General features: G+C 42.9%; 1 protein-coding gene across 1 annotated transcript in view; it reads left to right on the top strand.

The window, feature by feature from the left end:
* Positions 1–27,006, top strand: part of LOC142244156 (chloride channel protein D-like) — a 265,090-nt gene that overhangs the window by 195,302 nt on the left and 42,782 nt on the right. Inside the window, exon 14 of the mRNA XM_075316355.1 lies at positions 26,027–26,117. Within this exon, the coding sequence (XP_075172470.1) occupies positions 26,027–26,117 (91 nt within the window). The remainder of the gene's footprint in view (positions 1–26,026; positions 26,118–27,006) is intronic.

Below are 27,006 nucleotides of genomic sequence, written 5' to 3'. Positions count from 1 at the left end.
AAATGTAAATTGTTGTAAAATAAATACAAAATGTATTGCTTGGAAATTCGGAGCCATTGTCAGTAGTTTATATAGTAAAGAACAATTTACCTTGTACTCAAAAATATACAGAGAAAAATCAGAAAAACTGAACATTTTGCAGTGGTCTTGTAATTTTTGCCAGAGCGCGCGCTCTCTCTCTCTCTATATATATATCTATATATAGATATATATCTCTATATATATATATATATATATATATATATATATATATATATATAGTTGTATAACAATAAACAAGTAATTTAAAAAAATAATATAGCGCTCCGCTGTATTTTTGATTCTCAGCGCACATAAAGCAGATGGCTACGGGCTGCCACCTCCATCTGCTGGCCCTACCTTGGCTGGCAATCAAAATGCAGGGAAGCCCATTTTTTTTTAGTTATTTAAAAATAAAATTGAAATAAAAATGCATGGGCTCCCACTGCATTTTCTATTGATAGCTAAGGGTAACCCAAGCAGCTACTGGCTGCTAACCCCACTGCTTGGTGTTACCTTTATTGGCAATGGAAAATCCAGTAAAGCCCTTTTTTTTTAAGTTTTTTGCCAAAAAAACAAAAAAAGCACAAAACAAAACGTGGGCTTTGCCATATTTTTGTATGCTAGCCAGGTACAGCAGGCTGCCCCCAACTCCCACCTGTCTATTTGTACCGGCTGGGAACCAAACATATAGGGAAGCCATTTTTTTTAATTATTTCATGAATTTCATGAAATAATAATAAAAAAAAATGACGTGTTGTTTGCCCAATTTTTCTGTCCAGCCAGGTACAACTAGGCAGCTGGGGATTGGAATCCTCAGCGCAGGGTGGCCCAAGCTTTCTGACCCCCCTCCGCTGTGAATTGCAGTCCGCAGCCTCTCCAAAAAATGGCGCTTTCATTGAGGCGCCATCTTCTGGCGTTGTGCCAACACTGGATAATAAGGGGTTAATGTGACGATGTGTCCCTCTGTGATGCCCTGGCCTATCAGGTCGTCACAGGGTGTTGCACAATTTTCCATTCCGTGCAGCATCCATCTCTCCCTTGGTTCCAGGTGTCACCCAGTGATGTGCTAAGACCAGCATGCAAATCTCAATCACACACACACCAGTGCAGAGGTCCAAGAGAGAAGGGGCCACCAACCTTAGAGTCAGGCAGACGGGGTGGGAGGTGACTGGACAGTCGTCGGCTGGGGAGCAAAGAGAGCAGAGGGCTCTCAAGTAGCTCAGCTCTGAGGGAGGAGAGCAGGCTGGGGAGTTGGAGCTCCCGGACAGCGTGAAAGCTGCCTCAGAGAGTGAGGGGCTGTGGAAGTGGAGGCTCCCGGAGGGTCAGACTAGACCACAGCACACTCAGCAACATCACTGTGAACGGTCACCTGGACGTGCTCCCCCTCAGCGGCAGCAGTAATGAAGGACGTTTGGTTGAATTACTGCCTGTGTGTTCATTGACCTCACACATCAGCACAGCCTCATAAAGCACCACGACAACCACTGTGAGTTTCTCTGCTCCCTGTCTCCAAGGCCTACAGCTCACGGCTCCCCCTTCCCATCACCGGGCCCCAGGACACCAAACCCCCTACTCACGGAGGCCTTAAACATCCTGCTGCTTCAACATTGTCACCGGGTCCCCAACAGCAGTAGTGGTCTCTCATATTACCATGCTCCGTGGGTGGCGTCACAAACTTTCTAAGCCCCCTGTACATATCCCCGCTTTATTGAGTGGCCGCACGACCCCCGGGTCCGGAGACCCTTCGAGCCACCGCGTATCCGGATCTGAGCAGCCTGGCTGCTGGCACGGGGGCGGCACACCTCCCCAGTTCATGTACTCTATGCCATATAGGGTCATGTAGGTTGCTTGGCTGTCTTTGTTCTTTGGTTGTAACATTATATCCCCCCAGCCTGTACCATATTGTAATCAGGCTCCAGCAGTAGCTATTGTCCTGTATGTACTGCTTCTGGTGGGAGATTGTTTGTTCTTCTCAGCATGGGTCTCCTCCAATCCACAACTTGGAAGACAGAATAGAGCCAGGATGTCTAGCATCCTTTCATGTATCAAATGTCCAGGGGAGGTGGGCCCTTCTGCCCACCTAAAGGGCTGATCCAAGGAGAGGAGAATAATGAGACCCATGTTAGTCAGTTAGTTGGATCTTGGCTGGAGACGTTCTAGGATCTATGGCTGAGGCTGGATCCTAATGCCTGTGTATGGACTGTTACAGATTGGAGATCAGTGGCCACGTGGGATTGTGTTTTGTTGTTCACCCTGTTGGACTCAAGGAACGCATATGAGGACCATTGCCATATTTTCCCTGGCGTCGGAATACCAGGAGGCGCCCCCAGATCTGTTGTCTTGTTGTGGACTCCTTGCAGATTTTAAGGATTTGTATTCATGTTTGGTGCTTTTTCTGTGTGGTTCCAATAAAGCCCTTTGGATTGTTCCTCGGCCTGGCGTCGATTACTGCTCTGTCGCATACCCCGTCACAAACTGGAGGCAGCGGTGCAATCAGAGCAGAAGTAATGGAGGACAACGGCCCATCGACATCTGAAACCAAAACCTCAGAGTACAAGAACTGGACTGTGGGGAGCCTAAAAACAAAGGCCCGTGAATTAGGAGTCGACTACAAAGGACTCTACAAGGAGCAACTAATTGAGGCTTTGGAAAACGCTTGCCTGCAAGATGGCACCGAGGAAAGATTTCCACAGCAAGGATAGGAAAGACGGGAGCTGGAGGTAAATACCCAAAAAAGTCAGTAGGTTGTGTGGTACGAGGAGGAGATAGCATTGCTGGGAGATGAGGCCACCATAGAAGATAAGCGAGAGGCCATTCATAGAGCTCAGGTGAGGCAGCGCATGGCAGAAGCAGCTAAAAGCTCCTGTCAAACTGTAATCGCAGCATCCACCATGAGGGAAGTCCCAAGAGTGTCCCGCAAGGACTTTAAGCCATTTAATAAAGCTGCAGGCGACATTGAGGGCTTCTTCCAGGACTTCGAGCATCAGTGCCGATTAATGGAAGTCCCAGAAAGAGAGCGAGTCAGACACCTAGTGGGCCTCTTGGAGGGTGGAGCTTCCGAAGCCTATAGAGCTATGGACCCTCAGTGGAATTGTGAGTATGGGGAGATAAAAGAGACCATTCTAGAAAATTATGCCGTGACCCCAGATACTTATAGGACTCAGTACCGTACGTTAGCCTGTGATGGGGAAGTGTCTTTTAAGATGTATGCCCACAGGTTTAAACAAGCATGTCATCGCTGGCTGGAAGGAGAGGGAGCCTTAAATTGGGAGACCTTCCTCCAGGTCATCCTGAAAGAGCAGTTCTATGCCAAGTGCCCTGCTGAGATCAGGGAATGGGTGCATGAGAGAAAGCCTGCAACAGTGGAACAAGCCACCGCTCTGGCTGATGAGCTTCTCACCATCAAGCCTCAATGGAAAAGGCTACTAGTCAGTGAGGAAAAAGCTACCAGCACCCCAACATCTGAGGTTCCTTGTCCTTGAGTACCCAATGTTCCTCGACCTCCTAGGTCACCACCTCATGTGAATACCCATGTGAATGTGCTTCCAGTTGTTCCTGCCACATTTTCTGGAATGCGACGAGGACAGAAAGTAGAAGAGCGAAGATGTTATAGTTGTGGGCATCCCGGGCATCTGCAGGCCGCATGCCCATCTATCCAGTGGAGTCATCCTCCAAATCGAAAACCACCTCCAGCACCTGCACATCCATATCAGTCACCAAGTTCTCCTACAATACTTCTCTAGCATGCAAACTGGAAGGAGTGAGATGCAGCGCAGATGTTATCGATGTGAGGAGCCTGGCCATCTAGAAGACACAAGACACTTGCCCGGCTGGTCAACTGAGGAATGACCCTGCACCATATCGACATGTTAACTATCTACAGCCAAGTACAATAAGGGAAGAGGTGTCACCCCTTCAAGTTGACTTGCCTAATGACTCAGACACTCATGTTCGACCACTAGGTGTTTATGAGGTGCGAGCCACAGCCCTGAATTCTTCTTATCATCCAAGAAAGCAATTACAGGAGGTTGTACTGGATGGACAGAGAGTTATTGGTTTTTGTGACTCTGGGGCTTTCCTCACAATAGCTGATCCCCGAGTGGCTCGGCCAGAGGCGATACAGCCAGTACCAGGGTTCACCATTGAATTGGCTGGAGGACAAAGGAGGAATATCCCAAAAGCAATTGTAGAACTTTACTTTGGCTTTGGGGTCAGGCAATGTGTGCTTGGGGTGATGAGCGGCCTGCCTGCAGATATTTCCAAGGCAATGATGTAGGAGATATACAATGCCGATTTGTGGGTGCAGGAAGCAGAGTTTAAGTCAAGGAGGATATAAACTGGAGCCGAACCTTCAACCCTACATCTTCACCATACCCTAAAGAACATGGAGCCAACACCCAAAATACAGATGGATTGTCCAGGCAGGAGGAGCCCTGAGTCCAGTCAGCCATGTTTACGTGTACTGGACAAGTGACCTGTGGAGGTCACTAGTCCGTACACAAATTGAGGGGGGAAGGGGTTGTGACGATGTGTCCCTCCCCAACCCCCAACCTTAATTCATGTACTCTATGCCATATAGGGTCATGTAGGATGCTTGGCTGTCTTTATTCTTTGGTTGTAACATTATATCCCCGCAGCCTGTACCATAGTGTAATCAGATACAAAGGAAGCGAAGTCCAGCGGATCACAGGCAAATGGATTAAAACCTTTTCTTTATTTTCATCTCTTTAAAAATGGACAGACAGCATCCACAAGGTACAGTTATCCAACGCGTTTCGACATAACGCAGTGTCGTTAGCTCTTATTCATGTCGTATGTCGAAATGCGTTGATAACTGTACCTTGTGGATGCTGTCTGTCCATTTTTAAAGAAATGAAAATAAAGAAAAGGTTTTAATCCATTTGCCTGTGATCCGCTGGACTTCGCTTCCTTTGTATTTGCATTTGTTTCCCTGTGCCTGGGATATCCGTGCAGGATCAGGTGGTCTACTCCTCAGGCTTACACACCAGAGTGATGAGCTGGATTACGTTTTCTATTGCATATTGTGATCAGGCTCCAGCAGTAGCTATTGTCCTGTATGTACTGCTTCTGGTGGGAGATTGTTTGTTCTTCTCAGCATGGGGCTCCTCCAATCCACAACTTGGTAGACAGAATAGAGCCAGGATGTCTAGCATCCTTTCATGTATCAAATGTCCAGGGGAGGTGGGCCCTTCTGCCCACCTGAAGGGCTGATCCCAGGAGAGGAGAATAATGAGACCCATGTTAGTCAATTAGTGGGAACTTGGCTGGAGACGTTCTAGGATCTATGGCTGAGGCTGGATCCTAGTGCCTGTGTATGGACTGTTACAGATTGGAGATCAGTGGCCATGTGGAATTGTGTTGTTGTTCACCCTGTTGGACTCAAGGACCGCAATGAGGACCATTGCCATATTTTCCCTGGCGTTGGAAAACGGGGAGGCGCCCCCAGATCTGTTGTCTTGTTGTGGACTCCTTGCAGACTTTAAGGATTTATATTCATGTTTGGTGCTTTATCTGTGTGGTTCCAATAAAGCCCTTTGGAGTGTTCCCTGGCCTGGTGTCGATTACTGCTCTATCGCATACCACGTCACAGTTAATACTAGCTTTGTTTTACTAGCTGGTAGTAAAGGCTGCTTTACACGGTACGACCGATTGTGCAATTTCACAATCGATCGTACCCGCCCCCGTCCTTTTTGCGTCACGGGCAAATCAATGCCCGTGTCGCAGAAAGTCAGTAACCCCCGTCACACATACTTACCTCTCGTGCGACCTCGCTGTGGGCGGCGAACGTCCACTTCCTGGAGTGGGAGGGACGTTCGACGTCACAGCGACGTCACACGGCCGCCGGCCAATAGAAGCGGAGGGGCGGAGATGAGCGGGACGTAATCATCCCGCCCACCTCCTTCCTTCACATAGGCGGCGGCGGCCGCGTGACGCAGGTGAGCTGCTGTTCATCGTTCCCGGGGTGTCACACGGAGCGACGTGTGCTACCCCGGAAACGATGAACAACTAAATTAAACGATATTATGGAACCTAGCGAGCAGTACACGACTCACGATTTGTGAGCGATACTGCGTCGCTAGGAGGTGTCACACAGGCCGGCATCGCCAGCGATGCCGGATGTGCGTCACAAAAACTGTGACCCCGACGATCTATCGCACGATAGATTGTCTGGTGTAAAGCAGCCTTAAGCCCGAGATTCTTAATGTCAGGCCAAGTTTGACCTGACCATTAAGAATCTCCAATAAATGGTTAAAAAAAGACACCACACAGAAAAAAAACTTTATTACAAATAAATACACAGACACACTTAGGGACTCCATCTTTATTTCTCCCTCTCACCCTTCAACGATCCTAGTCTTCTGTCTTCTTCATCTGATCTAGCTCTGCTATATCAGAAAGCACGTGGGAGGAAGAATGCTGCTCCTCCCCATGCTGTCTAATCACTCAATGAGTGAGCAGAGGCTGCGGGTTGGTAAGCGGTGATGGTACCGCTGCCACCGTTGCTATAGTAACCTAACAATTGGGTTACTATAGCAACGGTGATCTCCGATCACCTGATTCCTGGCGCCGCTATTCACCAGCTGTGGCATTACAGTGTGTGGAAGCCAATCCCTACATGTAGACTGACTCTGTAAAGAGCGCCAACATGCAGGGAAGGGAAGCCGAGCATGTGCCTGAGCATCTCGCAGGTACTCGGTGCTCGCCGAGTATACCGAGTCCTGAGATGCTCGGGCGAGCACCGAGTACCAACAAGCATGCTGACACTACAGGACCTTGCATGATGCCATAGTCATGTGACCAGTCTGTAGCCAATGAGATAATTCAACATTCGCATGTGACTGGTCACATGGCTATGACATAACGGCAGGTCCTATCATCAGCGATGGTTACTGGGAGGGCACAGCGATGATTGGACTTGGAAGCAGAAGCTGCGGTAGACAAAGTCTGCAGGACATGTCGCGGGACCTGTAAGTATTTTTTATTTTACGGCCCCCCCGCCCCATATCATAACTGTAAAGTCCAAGATCAGTGATCGGACGCAAGATCGTGTTATCTCGATCCCGATCTTGACCTTTACAAAATAATCGGATGAGTCTCCTTGATCCCGACTATCGAGGGGATCGCCCATCACTAGTCTCAAGCTGATGTTTTTAATGGTACCATTTTTGTGCAGATGCTACGTTTTGTTCGCCTGTTATTTCATTTTGCGCAAAATTTGCTGCTACGCCATTTACCCATCAGATTAATTGATTTTATATTTTGCTAGATTGGGCATTTTTGAACTCGGCGATACCAAATATGTGTATATTTTTTATTTTTTTACCCTTTAATTTTCAATGGGGCAATTTGAACTTGGGGTGATTTGAACTTTAAGGATTTTTAAAACTATTGTTTTTACTTTTTTTTTTTATTTTACTAGTTCCACTAGGGGACTATACGGATCAGCAGAAAAACTCATGTCTTGTCTCTGGCAGCAGCCGGGTGAGTGAAACAGGAAGTGAGTCATGTGAGCTATAGGCATCATCACATGACCCTGTGCTACCATCACAACCATTGGCTCACAGTAATCATGTCACTGCGACGCTGATGGAGTCCGGTTAGTACATATATACCGCATCAGGGATTTAAATGGCTCTGTCATATTTTGACAGCGCCATTTAAGGGGTTAACAGGCACAGGCGAAACGGGAATCTACTCATGCCTGTGAGGCACACATGTCAGCTGTAGAAATCAGCTGACTTGTGCACGGATCCCCACCGGCTGCCTGCAGCAACCGGTGGGGATTAGACTATAACTGCTTAGTACGTAATATTACTGCCCACGGTCGTTAAGGGGCTAATGATCATTACTACTTTGTGAACTAATAATCCTCAAGGAATCAGCAGTAATGGATGTAATGTCCTGATGGCAGCCCTGATCATAATGTCTATAAGGGGGCTATGAGGTCATCATAATGTGTTTAAAGGGTCTATAGAGCATCATACTGTGTATTGGGGTTGTGGGGGTCATCATACTATGTATGCAAGGCTATGGAGTTATAATACTTTGTATAAGAGCTTCATTTTGTATATAGGGAAGATATGAGGCCATCAGACTGTGTGTAAGGTGGCTAGGGAGCAATACTATGAAAACAGGGCAGAGGGGCTATCATGCAATGTTTTTAGAGGGGCTATGGGACCATCATACTGCATATAATGGAGCTATCAAGCCTTTGAAAGAGGTATGTAGAACCATTACACTGTGAATAAACCATCTGACATTTCCTTGTCTCTTCGCCCTTGCTGAGTTGGTTACTTGCTTTATGAAGTTGGAAGATTTGATTTTTTTTCTTTTAAGTTTGTGTACAATGTGTAAATACACATAATACGATGGAAGTAAGCGGCACGTGCTCTGAACATGCAGGGATTGCGGTATTTTAGAACTATTGTGAATGCAATTGTTGTCTAGAATGGCCTATAAGATATAGTATAGCACTATATGTCCTTGTCTTAGGGGCACTTTGCACACTGGGGTCAAATCGAAAGTGACGCACATCCGGCGTCGCTGTCGATATCGTAGTGTGTAAATCCTTTATGATATGATTAACGAGCGCAAAAGCGTCGTAATCGTATCATTGGTGTAGCGTCGGTCATTTCCATTAATTGGGAAAGACCGATGGTACGATGTTGTTCCTCGTTCCTGCGGCAGCACACATTGCTGTGTGTGAAGCCGCAGGAGCGAGGAACAGCTCCTACCTGCGTCCCGGCCGAAGGACGGAGGTGGGCGGGATGCTTACGTCCCGCTTATCTCCGCCCCTCCGCTTCTATTAGCCGCCTGCCGTGTGATGTCGCTGTGACGCCGTACGACCCGCCCCCTTAGGAAGGAGGCGGTTCGCTGGCCAGAGCGACGTCGCAGGGCAGGTGAGTGTATGTGAAGCTGCCGTAGCGATAATGTTCGCTACGGCAGCTATCACCATGATATCGCAGCTGCGACGGGGGCGGGGACTATCGCGCACAGCATCGCAGCATCGGCTTGCGATGTCGTAGTGTGCAAAGGGCCCCTTAGACATATAAAAGTATATAGCTATGGAAATGGCAATTCTGTTGTTACCATCCTGATGACGTTCTTCCTTACCAGAGTTCGTTGGTCACTTAAATGTTGATTTCATTTATTTATTTTGCTGACCTGTTGACAAAGCAAACGTTTAGCTGAAGCCACAATATGAGGCATTCCAGAGCACAAATCGTAATGTTTGTCGCTGTACACAAGCGTGCGAGATGCTCCAGCAGCTGTTACTAGTAAAAGTAATGACACTGGGGCTGAAGCAAACATTTCCATGATGATCCATGAGAACTCTGGATCCAAACCACATTGTTTAAGTAATACATGCTTTCACTGCAGTAAAGAGGGATGTCACAAAGCAATAAGTAAATCTAAGTGCTCACAGTTTAGAAAATATGACACAGCCTGAGACCTTAAAGCTGGTTAATAATGTAACATAACACAATTCTAGCAACAATTGGTATCCAGTATTGTATATATTATACATTATGACAGTTTATTAGGTTGGTGTTTCCTCTGGTCATTGACACACAAATACCATTCTTGAGGAGAGGAAAATATCTTATTTGGACTGAAATTTTACAGATTTTTTTTTGGAATTTTACACTATTAGGAATTTTTTTTAAAAGGATTCTGCGACAGGAAAATGTTGAACAATGTCTTTATGTCTTTATATTTTGTAACCTCTTAGGAAAGGATCATTTGTCTTCTTTGCCTTACTAATCAAAAGTATCTTTTAAAAAGCCTTTCACTAGGTTTTTGCTACCTCATCTAAGACCAGGGTTTTGTAGGCCAGAGATCCTGATTCCAGTCATGTGTCCCTTACTGAGCTACATTTTGTCATTTTGATAAAATGACTGTTTTATCTGTTACAAATGTACCAGTTCTCTGAATGCTGAGCACTATATAACCCCACCCCCACCACTGATAGCTTTCTGTCTATGCACAGTGTACACAGAAATCTGCCAATCAGTTGTAGGGGCAATATTATACAGAGCTCATGAATATGAATATGGCAACAGGTTTTTTAATTCTCTAGTGATAATCTGCTGCTGATAAAACAGTTATTTTATCAAAACTTCAGCAACCGGCACAGTAAGTTAAACTGCCGGAATCAGGATCTCTGTCTCTATATTAGTCTACTCTCTGATTAGGTGGCAAAAGCTTGGTGACAGCTTCTCTTAACTGCTCCTATTAGGACGTATGGTTTTACAGCTTTGTAAGCCTCATATCTTTATGATCTAAGTTGATAGGAAGCCTGTACTACATGTTCAATAGAAATCTTTTTTGTTGTTTTTTTTGTAATTCAGCCCTATTTACAATGGCCCTTTAAAGGGTCCCATCCCAACTGCTAAATATCCACCATTCAGGATCAACCAAAAAGAGGCAAAATGCTATAAAACAAGATTTTATGTAGAAGCAGACTTAGAAAGTCTCAAATTTTGAAATGTTAATATGAAAAATTAATTTAATGGGGTTAGCCACTACTTCTTTATTGATGATCTATCTTTAGGATTATCTGATCAGTGGGGTATGAGACTTTTCAACCTGACTGATCAGCTGTTAATGGCGCCAAAGATCTGAGATTCTGTTGGAAATCTATAGTGGCCATGGCCAGGTATTGCAGAGCTCCCCCATATTCAAATGAATTCATAGGAATATGTGGTGGGTCCGGCCTTAATCATTATAGATTTAAGGGAGCTGCTGTGTTTCGGTGGCATCCAAGAACTTCCAACTGGTGGCGGTAACGGCTGATCAAGTGAGGAGGGGGGAAGAGTTAGGTGCCCCCACAATGGTCAGATAGAAATGGCCTATCCTGACAATAGGCTATCAATAAAAAAGTAGTGGCCAATCTCTTTCAGGTGTACGGTTTTTAGCCTAGGGTCTGGTTATTGTAGTTAGGAAACCAAACATGGAGTCACTTTCTGGTTTATTGATACACAATCAACACAACTACTCTCCTCAATTGTCTTACCCTGTGGTGAGATCATTGCACACAAGTTGTATGATAGTGCAATATTGTGCTGCTGTCTTACATTGCTATGGCACTTCCCATGTATTGTATATGGTGCTAGTAATAGTAGTTTCTTCTAGGGACAACAATCTAAGTACATACAGCATTTGATGGCGCATATTATGATTTTTTTGTCAGATTTCCATGATTAGTATAAAGTCGGAGACACACAGGGACACAGGTTGGTGGTGATAACTGCTAGAATAATAGGGTTCTGAATACTGACACTAGAATTGGGGGGTGCAGTGTTCCCTTTTGATTAGAACAGCAGTCTGACACATGTGTCCATTCCATTTACTATTTATGATGGAAACAGTCAAGCACTGAACTTCGTTATCTTAAACGTGGCATCTGGATGGCATGTAAGGCTGGAGAGTAGAAATCAAGACTTTAATAAAATTGGAAGGTGCCCAGAACTTCACAACAGTTTATATTAGTAAGTAACATATATTTAGATATATTGCAGTGTGTAATATTTGTTCTAAAGTGGCCAAACCCTTTAATATTGGAGGTCTGTTCTCACTTTCTAAATGACATATTTACCCAGGTGTGTAAGTATGTTTGGTAGACAGGCTAAACAACATGAAACATTTTACAAAAGGGCCCTGAAGGCTCATAGAGTTATACAGCGCTGCTTATTAAATGCATATAAGATTTTAATAAGGTTCGCACTGTAAAAGCAAATCTTTTAAATGCAATTTTATTCACTAAAGGTCTAACCGGCATAATTATTAAGCTATTCTCAGCAAAGAGACAAACGTATTAAATCTGCAGGCAGAGGGTAGCGATGGCTGCATCTCATGAATGTGAAGAATACAGCGCTATTTATTTTTATGACTTTACTTTCTCTCATTAACGCAGGGAAATAGATTTAGAAATAGAGATTTCTAAAGGTTGTGCTGTTTTATTTGCTTGTAATGATCCCCGGGACGTCACATTGTCACTAATTGGGTTATTGCACAATGCGACTATTATTTATATCTAAATTTGTTTCTTCTACAAAACATTAAATTGCTCTTTGGTGTTTTTGAATAAACTGTATATCTGCGATTCACTGTCATCGCAATGGTGACATTACCATGAAGTTATCGATCACTCGCACTAAACCAATTTTAGCTGGAAGTCTGAGAGCCATTGCGTCATCCCAGGTCTATAACTAGATTGTTTTGTTTTCTCTTTGCCTTTCTGAAAAATCTGATCTCAAGAGATTGTATGGTGTAAGAGAAACGCCTGAAACCCAATTAGGGCTCAATCACTTTAGAACGGTCTCTCCAGGTTTATATCGGCTCTTCTATTGATGCGGGTCCTCGTTGCCCTAACATTACTGGCTTGTATAATCTGTGGTCATAAAAAAGCCAAGTGAATGTGATTCTATCAGGTCAATGGATGACAGTAGCGGCCCACCTTGATAAAATGTATTAAATAAAATGTATATAAATACAAAAATAAGAGCCAAAGTTAAAATGCTATTATTTTTAACATCAAGATAAAAAGCTGGAATAGACTGAAAGCGCAATAGGGTCTTACCCAAGAATGAGGAAAAAGCAATAGTAAAATAAGGTTGTGAACAGTCACAACCATTGCAGATGCATATAGACAGCGGCGGCAGCCCCACAAGGCAGGTATCCAATACAGTCAGCTGATTAGTGATGGTGCCTAGTGTTGGCTATGCTCCAATCTGATATTGATGAGCCATTATAGCCAATGGCGGACACAGACCGAAAAGGGCCCCAATGCAAGAACAATATATGTGGGTATTTACAGACCAATACTTTATCAAAATGCCCAAGCTCACCTGCTGTGGAGGTAGTAATGGGCCCCCTTAACCCTTGGGCGCCTGTGCGGCTGCACAGGTTGCACCAATGACATGTCCATCCCGATTATAGCAATAAGTTGTCAGTATCAAAGTCCAGGAAAGAGTATTTAATAATACCAGAACTGAATAACATGTAGCTCCTGAATTATTGCCAAAAAATCTTGTTACCTGTCATTAAGTAGTGGCTTGGACGTAATGCAGAATACAGACTACCCTGCAATATTATCTGACTTACTCCCTCTTGTGGAAAACTAGGTAATAAATGCATTGAACAAAAATATAAACTCAACACTTGTATTTGCTCCCATTTTTCATTATCTAAACTCAAAGATCTAAGACTTTTTCTGTTTACACAAAAAGCCTTTTTCTCTCAAATATTGTTCACAAATTTGTCTAAATCTGTGGTAGTGAGCACTTTTCCTTTGAGGAGAAAATCCATCTTTCCTGGCTTATCAAGATGCTGATTAGACAATACGGTAATTGCACAGGTGTGCCTTAGGCTGGCCACAATAAAATGTCACTCTAACATGCAGTTTTACAATATTGGGGCATTTTGGGTGGTCAGAAAACCTGTCCATATCGGGTCTGACCAACATTTGCCTCACGCAGTACAGCAGATCTTCTTTGCATACAATTGATGTCACGATAGGTATGGGGAAGTACCAAGAAAATAGCAAAAGGGAAGGTAAACCCTATGTCTAGGGAAGGGGTAAATGGTGACCCCTGACCAAACCTAAGGCTGGTCCCTGGGGTCTCTCACCACCTTAGATAGGTTCCGCAGCTATGCGCTGAGCCATATACCTGACCTTAGGTATTCCTAGTGCTGGACCTTAAATAGGGAACGGGTGGTATCAGCTCTTCATCAACCCCGCTACAGACTAGAGAACACACAAGGAGGATACACGTGGAAAAAGTGCATGAACTACTTATTCACAGATGACACAGTTAGAAGTTCAGCAAAGTTTCAGCAACGATACTACAGATGAGTACAAGCCTCCTGCTTGCAACCAGTGCTTAAATCAGCTGAATAATATCACCAGCACAAGTCCACGGAAGATGGGAGTATTTAAGCACAAGGGGAATACTGATAATCAGCAGCTGGATGGAAGGAGAGCTCCGCTGGGTCCTAGAAGTGACTAGATGAAAATCCAGCAGGAAAGCTACTTAGTACAATGAATACTGACAGCAAGAACAATAGAAAGTCAGGGATCATTTTGCGGAGCCAAATGCTGTGACCTTCTGTTGCCAGAAACCACATGACTGTCTGTCACCCGTGACACATCCGTGATAGTTGATGAGGTTGTTGATTATAGCCTGTGGAATGTCGGTCCACTTCTCTTCAATATAAAGGGATAAAACCTGGCTCAACTACCTTAATACAGGTGATCTGGAGAAGGGGAATCAATATACAAAAATTATACTCCGGCACACTTATAGGAATGATGAAAGATGCGAATTGGTGCTCAAAAAACATATATTTTATTTTGATGTTTTCATGGAAGACATTGACATTGTCCTGTCCGACGTTTCAACCCTGTGGGTTTTTGTCAAGGACTTTTGTCTAGTTACACAAAATACAGGAAAAAAGAAAGTAAAATTACTAACACGAATGACAAATATGGTTACATCAGAAATTTTGCCTATATGCTGTACATGAATAAGGCGAATGCAAAGGATGAACATAATAGTGCTGTGATTGGCACTATAAGGTGAGCCTCCTTACGGCGATATTCGTCATATTATATAGAACAATTATCTCCTAAGCATGATTGTCAATAAGCATACATGATATATGTGGGTATACGAGCGAGGTAACCATACACACACACCTATAGATATAGGGAATATTTCACAAGGGGCACCGAAAGGTAATAGTTCTCAGAGAGACCATGGGGTTTCTAAAGGAGAAAACTTCCAATTAATATACGTATGACAACAAACTGTCAGTAGGGTAGATAGATCTTTTGAAGGAAAAATGTCCGTCATAGCTTAACAAGGTAGAGGGTACTTATAGGGATATACCTGCGAGTGCCTTTTGCTGTATGTGTCAATCAGACAATAGTAAGTGTTGCATAAAGGGGCCAGGTGTGTGGACACCTACGGGAGGGAGAATGTTAGCACAATTAGGTGTCAATGACCAAACAGAGGATGGAGAGAACATATTGGAAGGAATTATAATACCTTATATGTTGAGTAAATACTCGCAAATATCATATATAATGTATGATATTGGAGGTACAAGGTACCTGTATAGATTGGGTGATACAAGGAAAAACAAAACGTAAGTAATCTAAAGGAGTCCACATCCTGTTAGGGGAAACTCTTATTGTAAAGGTTGCATACCTGTATCAGAACAATCAGTGGTGAGGCTCAGACTACTTGAGGGACAAGAAGAGTTGTTGGAATCCCATAAATGGATAGCTGATAAAGAGGCCATAGGGCAACAAAGATAAATATTACATTAGTATGGCCACAGGGCCGAGGAACAAACCAAGGATCATAGTGGTAATCATCATGCATGGTTATATACACACTGGTTCATAGCAGGGTATTTGTGACTGAAAACATCAGAGTAATACATTCATAGAAATATAGGAGATGTGGATGCATTAAACGTATGATGCCTAATAGGGCATAAACACGTACCTCCCAGTTATAAGGAAGTATAAGGATCGACTTGTGAGTCTTAGATATGATATAGGCCAATGGCCCTATGGAAAAAGCATAGGATAAATGTCAGGCTAGAGGCAGGATCATGGTGAAGAGGGAGAAGGGGTGTACATACGTGTAATTGTGCAATGAGATACCAGGGAGCGTGTGAAGCCTGCCGAGTGGGGCAGCGTGTGGCTATATATGCAGTTGGTCGCCGCTATGTCGGCGTTTGACGTGCGCTGACGCATGCGCGTCGGACGGAGATGCCCCGCGCATGCGCGGTGAAACGGGACACCCCTCAGGGAAGCCCGTCACCACCGCGCACGCTCGGAAGGCAGAGTTTCCGCTAACAGGATGTGGACTCCTTTAGATTACTTACATTTTGTTTTTCCTTGTATCACCACCCCAATCTATACAGGTACCACGTACCTCCAATATCATACATTATATATGATATTTGCGAGTATTTACTCAACATATAAGGTATTATAATTCCTTCCAATATGTTCTCTCCATCCTCTGTTTGGTCATTGACACCTAATTGTGCTAACATTCTCCCTCCCGTAGGTGTCCACACACCTGGCCCCTTTATGCAACACTTACTATTGTCTGATTGACACATACAGCAAAAGGCACTCGCAGGTATATCCCTATAAGTACCCTCTACCTTGTTAAGCTATGACGGACATTTTTCCTTCAAAAGATCTATCTACCCTACTGACAGTTTGTTGTCATACGTATATTAATTGGAAGTTTTCTCCTTTAGAAACCCCATGGTCTCTCTGAGAACTATTACCTTTCGGTGCCCCTTGTGAAATATTCCCTATATCTATAGGTATGTGTGTATGGTTACCTCGCTCGTATACCCACATATATCATGTATGCTTATTGACAATCATGCTTAGGAGATAATTGTTCTATATAATATGACGAATATCGCCGTAAGGAGGCTCACCTTATAGTGCCAATCACAGCACTATTATGTTCATCCTTTGCATTCGCCTTTTTCATGTACAGCATATAGGCAGAATTTCTTATGTAACCATATTTGTCATTCGTGTTAGTAATTTTACTTTCTTTTTTCCTGTATTTTGTGTAACTAGACAAAAGTCCTTGACAAAAACCCACAGGGTTAAAACGTCGGACAGGACAATGTCAATGTCTTCCATGAAAACATCAAAATAAAATATATGTTTTTTGAGCACCAATTCGCATCTTTCATCATTCCTATAAGTGTGCCGGAGTATAATTTCTGTATATTGATTCCCCTTCTCCAGAGCACCTGTATTAAGGTAGTTGAGCCAGGTTTTATCCCTTTATACTGACTCTTTTTTACCTGTGCTCCTATCCTCTCCTTTTTCTTTAAAAAAAATGTTTTCTAAAATTTAAATTTAAATCACGGACACGCGTGTACGCTGCATGGAGACACGTTCAGTGAAAAATCACTGATGTGTGAGCAGACCCATTGATTATAATGTGTCTGCGTATGTCACTGATTCTGGTACATACAAAAAAAAGCACAAACGTACCAGAATCACTGACGTGTGAAGGGGGCCTTAGACAAATTTGTGAACAATATTTGAGAGAAAAAGGTCTTTTGTGTACATAGGAAAACTCTTAGGGGTACTTTGCACACTACAACATCGCAGCTGCGATGTCGGTGGCGTCAAATCGAAAGTGACGCACATCCGGTGTCGCTGTTGACATCGGAGTGTGTAAATCGTTTTTGATACGATTAACGAGTGCAAAAGCGTCGAAATCGTATCATCGGTGTAGTGTTGGTCATTTCCATAATGTAGCGGCAGCGACAGGTACAATGTTGTTTCTCGTTCCTGCGGCATCACACATCGCCGCAGGAGCGAGGAACATCTCCTTACCTGCGTCCCGCGGCTCACACTGGCTATGCGGAAGGACGGAGCTGGGCGGGATGTTTACGTCCCGCTCATCTCCGCCCCTCTGCTTCTATTGGTTGCCTGCCGTGTGACGTCGCTGTGAAGCCGCATGACCCGCCCCCTTAGGAAGGAGGCGGGTCGCCGGCCAGAGCGACGTCGCAGGGCAGGTAAGTGCAGTGAAGCTGCCGTAGTGATAATGTTCGCTACGGCAGCTATCACAAGATATCGCATGTGCAACGGGGGCGGGGACTATCGCGCTCGGCATCGCTACCATCGGCTTGCGATGTCGTAGTGTGCAAAGTACCCCTTAGATCTTAAAGCTCAGCTCATGAAAAATGGGAGCAAAAACAAAAGTGTTGAGTTTATATCTTTGTTCAGTGTATGTATTAGAGATAAAATGGATTCAAACTAAAGCTTTAATCCCTGCCCATATGAACTATTTGGGGCATATAGTTTCCGAGAATGGCTGACGGATAAAAATTCCTTTCTATGAGAAAAAAAAAGACTCTCCATGGCACATTCAACTTGTCTATAAATGGCCATTTGTTCACGAATTTGTCTATAAATGGCCATCTCAATAATTTTTCCAGCTGATTGCGGCTACAACTGGAAAAATTAGCTGCAATTGTAGCCATGTAACATTCTCAGAATAAAATAGAAATTATATTCAGAAAAAAGATTGTGCAAGAGATTTTACGCAACACGTTAAAATTATTTGGAGCATCCGCAGATCTGCACACAAATCAGAACTTACTGTAATAATCGCTTATCTGCAGGCCACATATAGCTAAAGTCTAGATAATAGGTTATATAATAGCATTTATTACATTTAGCCGAAATACAGCTTATTATTTCTGTTCCATTACGTTTAATATTACTGCTCCAAGTGTCATAAAACAGCAAATAGATGATTGTTGTAACAGTAAACCACAAGGCAGTGGTTATGTGAGTGAAATAGGACCTTGATTAAAAATATGCGGCCACACAGTATGGTTTCCTGCTAAGCTAACAATCATGAATGGAGCTTTGAGACATGCATTTCAAATTTGTTTCAATTTCATAAAAAACAAGGATCAGGCTGATATTTGCTTGCTATAAAAACTAACTAGGTGGCCCAGAACATTAGCATCTTGGTCAGTTAATATTACTGTAATTTCTGGGGCTGTTTATTGAGGCTCATACACAGGAAGAGCACAGGCACAAGACAGGTGCAGACGCTAGGGCTCCTTACAGCTTACCGTAACATACGAGGGTCGTTAGTACAGTCATTATTTGTGAGTATTGTGGTCATCCCTTCATTATCCTTACCAGCACTTAGCTATGTAATGTCATGCCATGTTCATGGTTACTATATACAAGTTCTTACATTACAAAATGGACACCATCATACATGCGGGGTTGACATTTTATTTATTATGATAGGTAATAAAAGAAAGCACTGACAAGACATATGGATCTCTAACCAACTCTAGCAATAAGATGTATAGATTACTACTAACACAGTTGTGTTTCAAGACATGTATCAACCTCTAGATATCCATAGGGTTGCAGAAGTACAAAATGTCTTATGCACTAAGAGTGGATTTCTGTTGTACAAGTGCAACTCATACTCACAGGTTGTATCTATTTCATGAGTATGTTGCGCCCACAGGCTACATCTTGTATCAGAGTGGATCTACTTTATTTTGATGTTGAAAGGGTAAGGACTTTTTCCCTGCTGGCTGAGATTATTCAGTCTTAATCAGAGCTACAGCATTTTGACATCATGCCCTTCCACTATATATACCCACTCCTGCCTTTACTCCATGCCAGTGATAGATTCTTTATCCTAACCATGTTTAATGAGCTAGTCTCTGCATAGCTGTGGTATTGTTTCAATTTCAACTGCAAAGTTTCCTGCTGAAGAAACCAAGGAGTGCTTTTTGTTGTGTCTTTCTCCAACTGTTTGTCTTCCTTGTGTTGTTTTACTGTAGCAGTGGGACTAGTGTCTCACTGACCTACTCACTGCTTAGGGTAAGTCATGTTACCGCCTGTTTTCAGAGGCAATGCCAGAGAATCCTGACAGCAAGAGCTGTAAGAATTCAGAAATCTTCAGTCACTCAAAGCTGGACAACGCTTTTAAAGGGGATGTCCTATACAGAACTACATCTTTTTAATGTACTAATGCAGGTGAAAGAAAGAAAATTAAATTAATACTTGTCTCCAAGACTGGTGCTGTTTCCCTGTAGTCAGTGTTCTGACTCCGCCAGTCTGATGGGATCAACATCCAGCGGGGATGTCCAGGGGAAGGCTACTTTCACATTGCGTTTTAACTTGCGTTCAGTGGTCCCGTCAGGTCATCCGTCTGAACCACTCCACCCCCACCCTGAAAAACGTGTTTCGGACGCATGCGCCGACAGGCCCATTGACTATAATGGAGCAGACTCTTTTAACATGTGCTCTGTCTTGCACCATTTTTGCACATATACGTTTTCTGCAGGCGGACACCCTAACGTAGTCGACTATGTTTGGGTGTCCGCCTGCAGAAAACATATATGTGCCAAAATGGAGCAAAGCAGAACAAACGCTAGTGGAGTCTGCTCCATTATAGTCAATGGCCCTGTTGGCGCATGCGTCTGAAACACGTTTTTCAGGGTGGGGGAGGGGCGGTTCTTACGGATGCCCTGACGGGACCACTGAACATAAGTAAAAATGCTATGTGAAAGGGGCCGAAGGCTTTGATGTTGACTCCAGCAGATTGGTGGATGACATGGTGTTGAGTAAGGAGGAGCAGAGATATTTATTTATTTTTATTCTTTTCACCTCCTTGGACAATATTAAGTGGTACATAAGTAGTGGATGACTCCTTTAAGCTGAGTTTGCAAATACAGATTTCTGACCAATGAGCCTGACCTTATCGATGATGAAATTTATATGAGCTGGCTGTTTATACGCACAGATATTCTGCTACAATTGAACCAATTGTCAACTTGCACATGTGTTATAATTGCCCAAGGTAAAAGAAATGAAAATGGGGCCAATTACTACATGGTTTTGCTTGGTTTTTACACACTACTAACATTGTGATTGATCTTTGTCAGATCAGTTTTCTGGCAGATCAGACAGATTTTAGGTAACTGGATATTTACACTTACTATTTTAGATTGAAAGAAATTGCGTCTGTTATCTGTATGTGTAAAAGACATGCACACATGCCAAGGTGCAAGCTAAAATAGCACCTCTCAAAGTGAGAGACTCTGCATCCTACACGGCCCACATTCCAACACAAACAGTGTATATAAGTTGTTGTTTGAAAGTTAAAGAGGTTGTCCACTACTATTACAATGATGGCGTATCCTTAGGATGGGTCATCAATGTCTGATCGGCTGCGGTCTGACACCTGGCACCTCTGACAATCAATTGCTCTTGGTGCCAGCGGCAGTAACAGTTGGCTGTAAATGTTTAATTCCAGAGCTGCATTGTCTTCTGATAGCGTCTGTGACGGGTACTACATATCCACCTCCTATTGATTTGAATTGGAAGCGGATGTACAGTACCCAGCCACGGCCACTATCAGTTGACGGTTTAGATCTGAAATTGAGCATTTCTAGCTGCCTGCTGCCACCACTGGCACCAAAAATGGGTGATTGGAAGGCGTGTTGGACTATGGCGGATCAGACATTAATGACCTATCCTAAGGATAGGCCATGAATCTGAAAGTATTAAACAACCTCTTTATGCTGATTTGAGCAGTGGACCACTTGTATTTCCTCTCATAAGGGAGCACTCTTTTGGTACTGTGGTTAAAGATTCCATTTTTAGTCATAATAGAAATCTATATTATTGCAGTATATCTCCAGTGTAAACAACCTCTTAAATGCCTTGTCTAATTGTCACTTAATTTACACAAGAAAATACAAGTTGCTCCTTTGTGTGTACCTGAAAAGAGGGAGGGATCAAAAACATCGCGGTTTTGCTCACCTGGGGGAGGCGAAGGCTGAGGTTGAACGACTAGCAGGACTCCTGCAACACATTGTCTACCCTGCAAAAAGGCATAAATGGATCCAGGAAAATGAAAAATGACAATGATAACAGGATTTACTATTACAAAACAACACGAGCAACATAAAACAGTAGTATACCTGATGAAGATGACAGACCACAATTGAAACGCGTTATTTAATACTAATAAATCCCGAGCCAGTTGTGACACCGTCCGTTATCATCGTCATTTTTCATTTCCTTGGATTGAGTTTATTTAGGCATTGAGTGATAGATGGGGCTATGGTAGCTAGGTTTGCGGTATATTCCTTTATTTTCACACCTGCATACAGTGTGATCATGCCACTCTCTCATTATGAGGTTTTTCTTTTCAAGTGAAGTCTTAATTTCAGATATAAATATATATTTTTTGTAGAAGTAGAAACATCCGACTTCCCCAATTAATGTCTTAGGATACAGCGGAATACATGTGCTAGCTAATTACTGTGTCACATGATAGATGGACTCAGGAATAGTAATTATGTAATTATGTGCATTTTTGTGAATTCGGAACTACAGTGAACTTGTTTCCAAATCATCAGAGTAATGGAGATCATGAGCTAAATGCCTTTCATCTTTACTAGACCAAAACAGAGGAAGCAAATGTCACCAGAGGAACCGTAATCCTAATCAATGACCCAGCACGAATATATCACAATGAAGTGTCACTCATAGATTATATGCCATATTACAGCTGATGACGGTCTGAGCAGCGTTTTGATGATGTGAGAACATTACATGTGATTGTCAATGTAATAAAAAAAAGATCTGAAATTCCTTGACATTGACCCAAATGGAACAGATCCTTCTTACTGTGGTGCTGCGTGACATTCTTATATTTCTATCATAAATATTCAGTTTCCTTTTTATGTTTGCATATGCTTTTATGAGTAGCCAAAATGTGCTTGCGTTTCCTAAAACACTTTAGGTAATTCTCAGTGGAAGCCGCTTAGAGCACTGCACTTCATTACCAACCAGCAGAACTGCTGAAGCAAGGAACTGCTGTTTCAAACTATTTTCCTATCAGAAAAGTTACATCTTTATAATGTGCTCAGGCTTCATAGGAGAGAACTTTGTGGGGCACGAAATACAAACTTTCCCAGCTCCTTTGCTCCAGTCTCCCCATAAAAGGTGTCACATCCCATAAAAGTCCCAAGTTTATGAGATGTTTTTGCATTTTCACTATATTACAGAGGGTTGAAATATCTGTCTGTGAAGCTGTAAAGAGCTTAAACTGTGAAATTCTGCACTGAAAAATGAGGATAGCGGTTTAGTGTGAGTGAAATATCAGTATTCCTTAATGTGTGAAGGAGTTGATTGCCTACTGCCTGATTGGGACATGTTAGTTTTTGAATAAACTTTCAATTATGTATATAAGTACAGTTGTCCCTCGCTATATCGCGGTTCACTTATTGCGGCTTCACTGTATCGCAGGTTTGTTTTGTTTTTTTACATTTTTTTGTTTTATAAGACGCTCCAGACTATAAGACACACCCCAAATTCAGAGAAAAAAAGGTACAAAAATATGGGGTCCGTCTTACAGTCTGTTTGTGTTTTACTGGAGGGTGGTCGGCAGCGGTGGTGGAGCGGGGTCACAGGAGGCAGGAGCGGTGGTGAAGCAGGGTGGTGCAGCATGTGTCCAAGATGCTCACTGAGGGCGCTGTGAGGCAGGAACATTCAGAAACTGTCAATGGTGCCCGTAGTTGGCGCGTGCATGGATTGAACTATCGGCTAAATGAAAAGCCAAGATCTCATCTGTGCACAAGCCACCTCCGGGCACCATTTCCCTTAAGTCAACTGCAGGGAGATCAATGGGTTGGAGGCAGCATCTGCACAGATGAGATCTTAAGCTGAGAGCTCAATCAAGCTATATTTGGCTTATAAGACGCATCCCTCATTTTCCTCCCAAGTTTTTGCATTTTAAATACGGGTAAACAATAAAGTAAATATAACTCTGCTACTTTGTGGATTTTCATCTTTCACTGGGGACTCTAGAGCGTAACTCCCGCGATAGGTGAGTGATCATTGTATATGAATGAGGGTCCTCAGTTCCAAGAGTATTACATGAAGTATACAAACTTAAACTTGAGATTAGGAAAAGTAGTTTATTCTTTTATATGTATGTTAATAGAAAGCAAGTGACAATAGTTTTCTTAGATGCTTATAAAACAATTCAATTGTATTAAGTATCCAATTGAACATATCCAAATGCGAACAGTTTTTGAAAAATACTTCCACCTTGTTCACCCACAGTGCATTGCAGTCAGACTCTGGTATGGGCTAGTGGTTTGCAAAGTTTGCATATTTTTAACGTCAATTTCCTGACAAAATTGGGTTATACTATATGTTTCTTCCATTCAGCCTGAGACAAATGCACTCACTGAGGACTGACATTGGATGACGTGTTCTTTATCTAGTAATTCCAAGAATTGCTATTAGGGAAGCTGTGCACTGCTTTTGTAAGATGGAATCAGTGCAAAGTGACTTTCTATATTGATAGTTTGTAAAAAAAAATTGTGTTAGATTTTTACATACTTACTTGAGGGTAAGAATTGTAGGAGCTGAAGTATATGAGCCCTTCAATCCACTTTGCTGTTTGCAAACACATTTAGCACTGAGAGTTGTGTTACATTCTAAGGCCTGTACTCACCATTTCTAATGTCTATAACGCCTCTTTCACACATCATTTTTTTGCCATCAATCACAATCCGAGAGAGAGAAAGAGAGATAGAGAGAGAGTTTAATGGTGTAAAGTGAGAGCAGTGCGATTCTCGCATCAACCAGCAATGGAGGAGATAGGGAGATAAATCCATACCCTCCCTTCTGCAGCGTCGGCCCTCCCCTCCTCAACTGTGGTCTGATCGCATGATCGGAGCACAGTCGCATGACACTCGCATGACACTCGGCTCCTGCTGTGCTGCGAGTGTGATCCAAGTGTCATACGAGGACTCACACATCCCCGTGTGGCCTGAGGCTTAGCCTGCAGCACAGACAGCATGATGTCTGTGTTGCCAGCTTCACAAAATTAGACAGCATCCTGACAATTAGAGATGAGTGAACCTGAGGTTCGGTGTTCAGTGTGTGTACCAAACACAGACTTTAAAAAGAACCCATAGTTCAGGTACTTTACATATGTAAACCACTCGCATGAGCATCACTGTGCTCGGGTACGCTCGGTGCTCAGCCCAGTGTGAGCCACTTGCAGTGTTTGAACTGGGAGTAACAACAGCGTGATCGGGTGTACTGTGCACACAAAAAAAAGGAAAAACCCCGCCCATCTGTGATCTGTTTATGGCTGAGTGCATAAACAGTGATCTGTTTATGGCTGGGTGCATGGGAACGGAGACCTGAACTGCCCAAATCGTGACTTCTATTGGGGTTTAGGTCAAGTCCGGGTCCCAAACCGAACTTTATCTAAATTCTAGCTGCACTCGCCTAACTGAACTTCCATGGGTCCACTCATCTCTATTGCTCATCCCTTTTAGCTGCCATCTTCAGTTTGGCAGCCATCCCTGTAAGATTCAATGACGCTCACTCCTGCATTATAGATATAGATGGTAGCCTACCAGCAGGAGCCGGACACTGCTTAGATAAGTGCAGGCTGCAGAATATACCTTGGGTGCTCCGAGCTGTGAGTTAACAGTCAAAACCTCTCATAGAGTGCTTTTAGACTTCTCTTATATCTGGTGATTGTTCTTACAAATGTTCTCTTTAGGAGATTGCTTATATACAATTTAAATAGACCACATTTAATACTTTTGCATTTTCAGTTTTAAGTATAATTTGGCTTTCTTTGAGCAGGATATTGAAATAATTGCTTGATTTATTTTTCCCGCTCGTTTCCAATTGCCTTAATTTTAGTGGAATTACCATAACATAAGTTATTCATCAGTTCATTCCCGCCGGCCGATTCAATTGGGAGTTTAGTAGAAAAGTAGAGCAAAGCAGCATGTCCCCATTGAAGCAGGTATATTATCACTGCATTAAAATTCTACAGAACTCCCAAGAAGTCTTCACGACTGAAGTGAAGGACAGAGAGAAATGTGGCTTATTCATTCCTCCGAATGCTTTAAATTTAGCGAATAATTTAATGTAATGATTATATAAAACTATTTGTTATCACTGCACATTAGCTTGTTTTCTGAACAATCATAGGAACCAGAATGTATAATGTGAAAAATATGGTTTACGTTCTATAACAGATGTACATATATCGAGAACATGCACTAATTGGCCAATAATTGGTCTTTATAATTTTCGATGATCATGATAAATGAATATAATTTTTCTAGAATGTGTGAAATAAGGATTTGTTGATGAAGGATCAGATGTGCTTTGTAATAATTCATTCTCTGTCATTTTGATGCTGGTCCATGTTAGAAAAATTTGCTTGTTATAATGTGTGGGTCTATTAAAAATAAACATTTTAAGTACTTGCTTACACCAAGAACAATAGTGTTATCTCAACATTATGTGACTATTTAATTGTATTGTCAGACTGGTTCATGTCGTTCCATAAAATTTCTATATTTTTTTCTGTTTTTATAGGTTGGAGCTGTACATGCTTCTTTCCAACAGTCAAATATTCCAAATACAGGAGGATAATAACCCATGTGCAGCTGTACTCCAGTATCAAGAGGTGAGTGGTGGAATCCTACCAAAGAAGGTCAAAAAATATGTTCCTGCTTGCTGGCTTGTATTTCCACTACTAAGTGGCTCTTATCGTCTCCTCCTCATACTAGGCCCATTCCTTGGTTTGGGGAGTATTTTGCCGAATGATGTTTAAAAGAATAGCTGTCCAGAAAGATAAGGATAATAGTAGTTTCGTTGATCATGGATAATTGAGGAAAGCGGAAGTAGCCTAGTTGTCTATTACTTTTTGACAATACTTGCTCCATGCACACAGACACTTTTAATGACCCTTTATTTGACTCACTGCCAAGTCTTGTCTTCACTTAGTCATCTACTATTTTTTTTGGCAATTTATCAGGTTGATATAGAGATATATACAATCAATTTGGCAAATCACCTAAAATTGGCCAGGAAATTCCATTCACATTGAATTTATTAAAAAGTGCCATTTATTTTAATTTGAAGTCCTAGACCTTAAAGCCTAATAAAAAGATGGGCAGGTAAGTGTAGCACCCACGGGGCTAGGGGTTGAATACTCGTCGCCGGGCCTGTGATGTCGGGTCTGGGATGTCACGGGTGGCACTGCCCGGCTTCGTGGCCCCGAGGTGTACACCAATAGGGGAATGAAGATGGAATGAGGATGGGTGATGATGAGGATGATAGGAGTTGTAGTGTTCTCGTGACGCCACCTGCGGTATGCGGCTAGGGATTAGCCACCGCTGCGGTCACAGTCCTCTGGGGCGGATTGTGTCACAGCTAGGATAGTTCAGCTTCCTGCAGGTGAAGCTAGGCCCCAGGGAGGATGATGGAGGTAGTAGTGGCCATTGGTGCCAAAGTGTGGGGCACCGGCAAAGATGGGCTGAGACAGGGGTTGCAGTTCAAGCTCTTTTACTCAC

The sequence above is a fragment of the Anomaloglossus baeobatrachus genome, chromosome 6, assembly GCF_048569485.1.
Source record: "Anomaloglossus baeobatrachus isolate aAnoBae1 chromosome 6, aAnoBae1.hap1, whole genome shotgun sequence".
Lineage (NCBI taxonomy): Eukaryota > Metazoa > Chordata > Amphibia > Anura > Aromobatidae > Anomaloglossus > Anomaloglossus baeobatrachus.
This window is presented reverse-complemented; position numbering and strand designations above follow the sequence as displayed.